We start from the raw sequence: 10,435 nt of genomic DNA on the forward strand, positions 1-10,435 counted from the left end.
ATGATATTTGTCTTTCTCTGAGTTATTTCACTTATCATAATACCCATCCATGTTGGGTCCATCCATATAGTCACAAATGGCAAAATTTCATTATTTTTTATGGCTGAGTAATATTCCATTGTGTGTGTGTGTCCATTAATATATCAATAGATATTAGGAGGTAATAATATTTTAATAGATAAATCTGTACTCTTTCCTGTGCATTGTCCACTCTCTGTTGTAGGAATTAGTACTGGTTTCATTTAATTTTGCACTTCCCAGTTTCTTCAATGTCAGCTTCTTCAATTTCCTCATCTTTACTTCTCTAGCTCTTCAAGTGGTTTTGCAAAATTTTAATTTTTTGTATGAAATGACTTCTTGCTGGAAATACCTAGCATTGCTACTTTTTAGATATCTGAATCATAACTCTTTTTAGTATAGTTCACTGACCCTTCCATGCTTCCTTTATGCAAGGTTCTAGATAATTTTGAGGAAACCTTAAATGGAGCATATGTACAGAGCCCTTTCCAATTATGCAAGTGTCTATACTTAATGGCCTTCAAAAAAAAAAAAAACCTAATCCTGAAAACATATGCATCTTCACTCCATCCTGCATGGCTAAAACCTTGGTTTCCTGCAAATCGTATAACAAAACTGGTAAAAGTTTATGATTTACAGTCTTACAGATCTATCTTCAAATACTGGCTTTAATATCTATTTGACTCATCGACTCAGCTTCTCTGAGGGATATTTACTGATCACTGATTGGTGCTAGAACCTGTAAGTATCTGTGGTACCACAATGATTAAATGGTCCCTGTCCCCTGCCCTCATATGCTTAAAACCTAGTAGCAAAGATTATAGAAAAATAATTTTCAGGGGATAAAACATATAAATAGAATCAGGTACTAAACAGCTTTCCAAGTCATAAAAAGATTTTGACTTCATCATTAGAATTATGAAGACATAGAAGAGTTTTCATCAAAGCTTGATTTGATAAAATTTGGGTTTTTAAAAATCACTCTGGCTAGTGGGTAAAAATTGGATAGGAAGGTCACCGGATATGGAGAGACCGACCAATTAGGAAGCTGCAACATTAAACCAGATGAGAGATAATACCACTCTGGGAAGATAATCACAACCTGAACTACGGTGGGGAGCACAGGGATGAAGAAAAATGAATTGATTCAAGCAACATCTAGGAATTACAACAAAATGTGGGAATTGATTAGACCTATGTGATAAAGAAACCTAAGAGTCAAGGGTGACTCCAAAATGTAAGGCTTTGGGGAACTAGATGGATAGCAACATTATGATTAGGAAAGAAATACAAGTGGAGAGGAAGTGAAGTGTGGATCAAAATAGCAAGTTCTGTTTTAGACATGTTGGATTTAACCCTCTGATGAGACACCCATGTGGATATGTCAAGTCAGCTGATTGAAGGGTTTGAAGTCTGGAAGAAAGTCTGGTCTTAGATTCAAACACTGTCAAAATACGGACTATAACTGCAGCCATAAGAGTGAACCCATTGACTCACGTTCATGCACAGGAAGAAAAGAGAGCTAAACTGTCTAGGATTCACCACTATTTTCCTTTTGTTGGTTGTGTCAAAAGCTTACTATTTCATCTTGTACAGAAACTCTGATACAAACTGTCACACATGGGGTGTCTGTGTGGCTCAGTTTGTTAAGCTTCTTCCTTCGGCTTCGATCATGATCCCAAGGTTCGGGAATCGAGCCTTCCATCAGGGTCCCTGCTCAGCAGAGAGCCTGCTTCTCCATCTCCCTCTGCTGCTCCCCCCTTTTGTGCTCTCTCTCTGTCAAATAAATAAGTAAAGTCTTTTAAAAAATACAAATAAAATAAAAATCATACAATTTCTCTAATTTCCCAAAGTTTTTTTATTTCAACAGATGAAAATCACTACATAAAAAGATATTTTGTTAATGAGTTAACAGAATTAATTAGATCACATATATTAATTGGATAATTAATTAGATTCTAATAATTTGCTACTACAACTAGTGATATAATACACACACATTACCTACAAGGTAAGAATTCTCCCAGAGGGGAAAAAAAAACCTTTAACCACAATTATCTATTAGCATCTTAAGCAAAGTAACTCCTATTTAGAGGACAAAAAGCTTCTTCTTGAACAGTTATGTCAAGTCCAACAGAAAAATCAATTCCTCCATTCACGATATATTACGTGTATATATTATTTTTTGTTTTCTTCTTAATTAGTCTTCCACTGTTTCCATTCTTTTTCAGTACTCCAAGAGGGCATTGGAAATAATTCAGCAAGAGCCATAGTATGAATTTTAAATATACTCATAAAATGAAACTCTCCAGTTCATAAAGTTAATGTTTGTAACTAAATGTAATATTTATATTGAAGCTTTTTTTTAAATTTAAGATTTTTTTTCACAAATTCAGTCATACTGACAAAATATGATTATAATGAAACTTCTTTAACAGCCTCCAAACAAGTACAAACATTTTAACATCTCAATGAGTTTTCATAAATGTACTAGAGTTTTAACATCTTTGGCTGGGTACTATTGAAATAAAAATAATAGTCACAAAAATCATTCAATGAAAAACACTGTAGCATCTACACGCCACTATTTATTTATCAGTAAAATTTTATTATGTATATATTCATAAGTTATCCAAAATACATAGCTAATTATTTTGAGAGGAAGATAATTTATGTTGAAATTGGTCCCAATAGAACGTTTGCAAAGTGGAACGGATACAACGTTTTTAATATTTCTTACCTGATGGGTTCCATTTTGATGAAATTATATTGTTTTACTAATTCTGAATGGGTCCATGGAAGATGAATTTCAAAAAACAACACTACACTGTTGTGTAAACACATTAGAGCTATGTATGTATCTATACAAAAACCATTTACAAATAACCACAAAATGTTGCAAAATGCCACAAAAATATTATCTCCCAATCTGTATTAATTTTTAGCGAAGACAGATTGAGTCCCAACACAGGAAAAAACACATGTTCAAAAAAAAAAAAGAACAATTATCAGTGATTAAAGGTTTTGAGTATACAACTCTTCTGTTATGTAAATAGTATATAGTATCTATAGAAAGCAGTCACAACTTGAAATGAGAAGCTAAGTGACAGTTTGCATTTCTACAATTCTGAGAATTTCCGCCTTCGATTCTAAATTGAAGCAAGTTTTTACTAAGCGTGCACTTGGTTTCAAGAACAACTGGCTAGCGGAGTGTTAAAGATTTCCCCCATCACTGGTCAAAACACTGGTTATCCAGCAAATTTCAGTTTATTTCCTGAAAGTCATTCAAATAATTGGTAATGCTCCCTGAAGGATTAGTCCATAGGAAGAATAATTTTATTTAAAAAAAAATACAACAAACAGCCCTCAGTTTCCTAGGGAAATTGATCTTGGGTAGTCCTTTCATCAGATGAGGGGGGCAGTGAACAGCACATCACCCCCAGTCGAAGCCCTGATAAGATTTGAAGGGCAACCTATCTAGCCACCACTTTTTAGCAATGCTGATAATGCCAGTTCCTCTTTCAGGCTTCCTTCATTCTGGAAAATAGCCGAAGTGTTTCTCTCTGCTTTTACTCTTATTTTGACCTACCAACCAAACAACTGGAGGCAAACTGTTCATTGTATCTTTGAATATGAGTATTTTTACCTAGCCTCTGCCAACCAGATTACCACAGATTACACTGCAGATGCTTCCACTTCGATCTTGTTTCTTCCTTTAAATGGGAAATCAGGATGCACCTGGGAGCCCTCCTCAACCAGATTGACAGCTCTGGTCAGAATTCATCTACCAATCTTCACACCAGAGCTTCCTTAGACGTTGGTAGCTTCTGAGAAAGAGTCATTGGGGCCATGGTTCTTTTTGACTTCCAGGTTCTTTTTAGACTTGAATGTCACAGACACCTCGGAGTGAATGGCATCCAACCTCTGCTCACAGCGGAAGGCTGCAAGGAAGGCCTTTCTATAGTTGCTGTTCATCCAGCCATAGAGGAGGGGGTTGGCAAAGGTGGAGCACATGGCGATAATGTGGAACACGGTGAAGATGAGTTTGTATTCCTTCAGGTCTAGGACTTGGTTGTCAATGTCGACAGCGAGCTGGAAGGCATGGAGAGGCAACCAGCTGACCGCAAACACCACCACCACACACACCAGCATTTTGGTGGTTTTCTGCCTTCGCTGATGGTAGTGATCACTGGCAGCTCCAGGGCTCACGTGGTTCTTAAGTTTACTCCAGATACGAGTGTAGGAAAAAGATATGATGCCCAGAGGCAAGACATACAGGATTAACAAGGAAGAAAGACTGTAGATGGTGCCATAGATGTTCTTCTCCTCACCAGGCCACTTCTCTGTACAGACCACTATCTCAAAGTCAGGAATAATCTCAATCAGAGAATACTCGCGGAAGATGGCCAGGGGGCTTGCTAGCAGAGCACTGATGCCCCAGGCCAAGCCAATAATCAGGAAGCTGATTCTCTTGGAGATCTTGCTCTCCAGGTGGTAGACGATACAACGGTGCCGGTCCAGGGCAATTACTGTCAAGGTGATGGTGGACACTTGTACTGCCAGGCCCTGGGCATAGGGTACCAGGTGGCATAGGACAAGACCCATTTTCCACTCCCCCATTAAGGTGTAGGTAAGAGTGAATGGCAAGCACAGGGTGTTCACCAGAAGATCTGCCACAGCCAGATTGGCAATGAAAAAGTTGGTTACTGTGCGCATGCTCTTGAATTTGATCACCACATGAATCACCAAAGAGTTTCCAATTACCCCAAGCAAGATGATGGAGCAATAGGCTAAAATGAGGATAATTCGTACCTCAATCAGCATGGTGCTGTCTATAAGCTCTGGCTCAGGGTCAGGGGCCAGCTCACCTCTAGGAGTGGTTTGCCGTGGATGATACTTCTCCACCTTCATTTCTTCCACTGTCTGGTTCTCATCAGCTTTTGCACCTACTGGGCCCATTTTCAGCAACTAGAACAAGAACCTATAATTAAAAAAAGAAGAAGAAGAAGAAATATGGAACAAGGAAAACACAAGAGTGACACAAAGGAATGTCACAAATGGAATGGTTTCATTTTGATTAGGACTCAAAATATCTATCCCCCGATCCCTAAAATTGCACGTAGTTTAACATTTTAATAAAGCGGGCTCATTAATAAGTCTATTCACAAATATAAATGAATTAAACCAGGTCCCTAAAATGTATATTATGATGGCAAAATGTAATACCTGTAGTACGGATTAACTTCAGTGAGAATGCTACCCAATTGAGCCAATCTATTTTTAAGTGGGATGAATGTTAGAAACTTTACCAGTTAATCTTAGAACTTCTATAAACTCTTCAAATTAACTTTAAGGTAGATAAAAAATGAGCTGCAATATCTTGACTGCTTTCAGTTTATAAATACAGCAACAAATTGCACAAAAAAAGAGAAAAATATTAAAACCCTTTGCATGGTGTCTGGACCTTGGAAGTATAACCCTTTGCGTGGTGTTGGGACCTTGGAAGTATAACATATTTAAGATAAACTGAGCAGATTCCATTCCAGAGCCATTTCTTCTAGTGTTTGGGTTAGTGTTAAAAATAGGCAGCCTGTGTAAAATCGTTGCTTTTTTTTTCTTTTTTCTTTTTCTTTTTTTTTTTATGATCTGAAATCAACTTCCTACTGACATGCAGCAGAATCCCACACAGGATCTATATGAAAAATATGTCTGAATCTGAAGTATATTTCTCTCTGACCTCTAAATATAAAAGTTCTGACCCTTTTCTTCCCCAGTTGCACTCACCAAGACTTTTCCTTCTGCATGCCCTACCTCAGTCAATGCTATCCCCATGGATTATGCCATGTACAGTCAAAAAGTAGGTAACCACCCTAGGCTTTGTCAACTCCTTTAGCTCCCACACCTAAGAGAACCCTCGGCCTGACCTTACATACCTCTCTCGATGGTCCCCAACATTTCTACCATGTTGATTTTGTCCTTCTTGATTTCTTACCACAGTTACTCTACTGGTCTTCTGACTTATTTCACTTCCTCTTCTCTTGCTTTCATTCATTCATTCACTTAACAATAATAAATGAGCATCTGCAAAATGCCAGATGGCTCTGCCCTTGTGATGCTTACACTTATTCTAACATGCATTCAGCAAGCATTCACAAACCTATGTCAGGAATCAGGGTTTGTGCCGAAGAGAATGACAACAGGATAGTGCTTTCACTCGCAGGCTCTTACCTTTGACTAGAGAGAGCCTACTGGGACATCAAAATTGTCTTTCTGAAACTCAGATGGGGTCATATCACTTCACCCATATCTCCAGATGGCTTAAAACAATGTAGCCTACTGGTTTCAAATAGGAAATTCTCTTTTTCAAGCTTGTAAAAACATCCAGAGCCCAACATCATAGAAGTTCTGAATGCAGTCATAATGACAAAAGGCTGCCACCATTCATCAGAACCTCTTTTACATAAATTTTGTTTTTATTAATCATAATAGCATCTACCTACATTGGTAAGTGAGTCATATTTATTCAGCCCACAGAACAACGCCTGGTTGGGCCCCCAGCTCCATCCCTTACCCTTCCTCTTGGAGGGCTAACTCTCACAGACTATATTTCCAGGCCCCCAAGTCATCCGGAGGCTGCCTGAGTTTGGTCATAGGAGGCATTGGCAGGAACGTAGAAGCCAGAGAAAGGGAGAAGCCCCTGTATTCTTCTCCCTCCTTCTCTCCTCTGGACAATGACTCAGCAGCTGTTCTGTGGCTCTGGATCCCACAGGACTAGTCCATAGTGATTCTATTTCCAGTGGATGGCCCTGGTCTCTGGGCTTTGGTCACACCACCTACTTACTCCCTGTGTCCCCCTTTCTGGAGGTACTATCGACTCTCTGCTCTTGCTAATCCTTGAGTGGCCTCAGTGTCCCCTGTTTGGTTTCCATCACTTGTGTAGTCATGTCTCTGCATTTAATTTTCCTTCCCTTACATTCTCAAATAGGTTCTGTTTTGCATGATCTGCTGATAGATACCATGCATACATGCTTTCATCAATTTGTTCTCCCACTGATGGTTCTGCACATGTAGGTTGATACCACTGGCCTAGAGAAGATAATCCCAACTCCATTATATGACATACAAAACTTTTCTTGAACTCATCCCTGCCCATCCTCTGGCATCATCTCTCCTGACATGTCAATACATATGTTATCTCCTGTCACACTAAACTACTTCCTATTCCAGCAATGCATCAGCTTTTCTCATGCCTCTCTGCTTTCCCTGTTCTGAACTGGGAGCCTCTCAGTTATCCCAACAATCTGTGTTCACTTCTACTATTGCAAGAAGCACAAGCCACAGTGCAGTTATCTCCCCACCACAGCAATCCCTTTCAGGACAGAAACTGGATCTTTTCCATCCATTGTTTAATTCTTAGCACACTATCTAACACATTAATTGTACTTAATAATTTGGCAAAACAAATGTGAAGCTAAAGGAAAGCATAATTTTACTGAATACTCGAAGTCAGCAAAATACAAAGTAACAATTCCTTTCCTTAAGCTGATTGTCTTTACAGAAATCCTTGCACTGATAATGACATCCTTGTGCTTATTTTCTGGTTCTTAGGTAACTGCCTCTGCAAGAAAGCGGTTCCAAGGTCTCTCTTAAATCAATCTCTGATTAGAGCATTAAAAACTCCCAGTCAGTATATACCATAAGGAAAGCTCACACACACACACACACACACACACACACACACACACACACACACACTTAAAAGAGCCTTATTGCAGAGAGATTTCCATATACTCATATATTTGTTTTACTGATATAGTCTAGTTCTGTCTGCATAAATTTCTTTTTTTAAAAGACTTTATTTTATTCATGAGAGACACAGAGAGAGAGAGAGGCAGAGACACAGGCAGAGGGAGAAGCAGGCTCCATGCAGGGAGCCTGATGTGGGACTCGATCCTGTGTCTCCAGGATCACACCCTGGGCTGCAGGCGGCACTAAACCACTGTGCCACTGGGGCTGCCCATGTCTGCATAAATTTCAAATAGCTTGTTGCAAAGAGCCTAGACCCTCTTTTTTATTTGCCTCTATTCTCTAGAAATTAGAAAAAAAGTGAAATTAATCATCTAAATCTCGGAGTGTATATTTGATAGGCAATACCATTTTCCTAACCTAAAAGAGACTTTAAAGAACCCAATTAGTCAATCCTGACAACTCATTAGCAGGATTAACAAGACTCCATGAGGTCTGGGTTTGAGGTTTGCCACAAGCTAAACTGAGAGTAAGCCTGAGATAGAAGGATAGTAGTTTATATTAACTTATTCGGGTTTTTCTTTTCAGTTCTATTTTCTCTATTTCAGAGCCCCTTTATTTAAACTTCTCTGCAGGAATGGTTATTGATCCACAGCCAATTTGCATGTGGGCACTAATCACTGTTCTCAAGCACACTGCTGGCTTTCAGCCAGGTCAGAGCTCTCCCCGGAGAATGCATCATTTTATGATTTTATGATTGGGCTTCTGGAAAGGTGGAAGAGGAAAAGGGAGTGCATGGAGGAAACTGACTGATTAAAACCCCAAAAAGCACAAAAAATAAAAGATAAGTAACCCTTTCTTTGACACAAGGCAATAGGAAGCATCATCATCAGTCAAGTCAGTTAAGAACTGTGAATAGTATAGTTTTCTTGAACAAGGGAACCCTCAGGGTTCCTGTTACAGAAATATTTGTTTGTAGAGCAGGAAAAGGACTTCAAGTTTCCTTTTTCAGAGGTACAGAACTTCAAATTACCTGAGTGGGAAACCAGTTTCTGCTCTGTCTATTTACATTTGCGGGGCTTTTTGCAACAGGACTCTTATTGCCGCAGGTTGGCCTTAGTGAGACTTAACCCCCTGACAATCTCAAAAATCTTCCAGGAGTGTTTCCCAGGGGGAAAAAAAAAATCCCAGAAATCACACCACACACCTTACACTTAGTCCGAGGGAGAGGGGAGTGGACTCTTAGAATGCCACACGCAAGACATGACTGCTTCCTAAGCAGAAAGTTGAAAATATTCACCCAAGGGTCTGGTAACGGATCGCTTTTCCCTGTGTCTGAACTTCTGGCTCCCCCTTGCCCACAGCATCGTCCGTGGCATCTCACCCAGTTCAACCGCTGTGCCCCCCACTGCGCAACGTTTTCAAGCTTTTACTTTTGCCTCCTTCTCGTGCACCAGATGCTCCGACCCAGTGGGTGAGCCCTTCGGGTGCAAAACCAGCCAATGCTTAAAACAAATGTACAACAAACAAACAAACGGATGTGCTTATTCTTGAACAGCCCTGGAGAATCCAATAGGACCTTCTTTTGATTAAATTAAAAAATCAAATTAAAAAAAAAAGGGAGAGACAGACAGACAGACAGACAGAAACGGTAACAACCTGCTGCTCCGGAAAAGATGATGCCCTCTCTCTAAGGAGGCCAAGGAAAGAAGCAGCAGCCTCGGCAGGAAAGGAACATTCGAGCTAAAGTAGAAAATGGTGATGGTTTCCCCCCAACCCCCACCTTCACCCTAAATGAGAGGGAAAAAAAAAAAAGTCACTCATGGAAGACCTCGGCCATACCCTCTTGTCAGAACCAGAGCTCTTCGTCCCGGCGGGTCCTCGTTCCCAGGACGTGCCCGCGGTTGGGGCTCAGCCGGGCGGGGGCTGGTCCCCGGACGCCCGGAGCAGGTGCGGCAGGTGCGGCAGGTGCGGCAGGTGCGGGGCGACGGCGCGCACCCGCGGTCCGAGCCCGCGCCCCCTCGCGGACCCCGCCCGCGCCTGCAACGGCGGCCTCGGCGCCTTCCCGGGGACCGCGGGGACCGAGCTCCGGGCGTCTGCGCCCCCGGCCCCGGCCCCGGCCCAGCGCACGGCCCCGCGAGCCACGGCCCGCCGAGGGCTGCTCACCCGCCCGGGCACGGCCGCGGCGAAGGCGACGCCGAGGGGGCCCGAGGAAGCCCCGGACCTGCCGGCGGAGGGGTGTCCCCGCCTTCTGTGGGTCTCCTCCCGGGGCCGGGCGGGGGCCGCGGGCGCTGCGGGGCTGCGGGGCCGCGGGGCCGCGGGGCGGGCGCTGCTGCAGCCGAGGGGGGGGGGGGGGGCGGGGGGCGCCCGCGGACCCCGGCGAGGCCCCTGCGGGTCCCCTCAAACCCCGGCGGGCGCTTGGCGTGTCGCGCGCTCCAGCTCCCCGCGAAGCTCCGTAGGACGGGAACGCAACGGGCGACAGGCGGAACCTGTGCCTTTCTCGGGTCTGACTCCCCGGTCCCTCGCTCCGCTCCTCGGCTGTGACCCAAGCCGCCCGCGCCCCGTGAGCCCCCCCCCCCCACCCCGGAATGCCCGAGCCCGGCTGGCTCAGTGACGGGGGCGTCAGTCCACCACGCTGCCGGGGCGTTGCCAGAAACCCTATCTGGAGCCC

General features: G+C 42.8%; 1 protein-coding gene across 1 annotated transcript; it reads right to left on the minus strand.

Annotated features, from left to right (window-relative positions):
- Positions 1 to 1,868: 1,868 nt before the first annotated feature.
- On the minus strand, positions 1,869 to 9,983 carry NPY2R (neuropeptide Y receptor Y2). The gene is made up of 2 exons (XM_055336236.1): positions 9,607 to 9,983; positions 1,869 to 4,999 (listed from the first exon to the last, which is right to left on the minus strand). Exon 2 carries the CDS (start codon positions 4,975 to 4,977, stop codon positions 3,829 to 3,831), a length of 1,149 nt encoding a protein of 382 aa, XP_055192211.1. The 5' UTR covers positions 4,978 to 4,999; positions 9,607 to 9,983; the 3' UTR covers positions 1,869 to 3,828.
- Positions 9,984 to 10,435: the final 452 nt, after the last annotated feature.

Source organism: Nyctereutes procyonoides, unplaced genomic scaffold, assembly GCF_905146905.1.
Source record: "Nyctereutes procyonoides isolate TBG_1078 unplaced genomic scaffold, NYPRO_anot_genome, whole genome shotgun sequence".
In the NCBI taxonomy this organism is placed as follows: domain Eukaryota; kingdom Metazoa; phylum Chordata; class Mammalia; order Carnivora; family Canidae; genus Nyctereutes; species Nyctereutes procyonoides.

Bases quoted from the DNA above. Each gene is read 5' to 3' on its own strand.
- NPY2R (XM_055336236.1), bottom strand. From the start codon at position 4,977: ATGGGCCCAGTAGGTGCAAAAGCTGATGAGAACCAGACAGTGGAAGAA.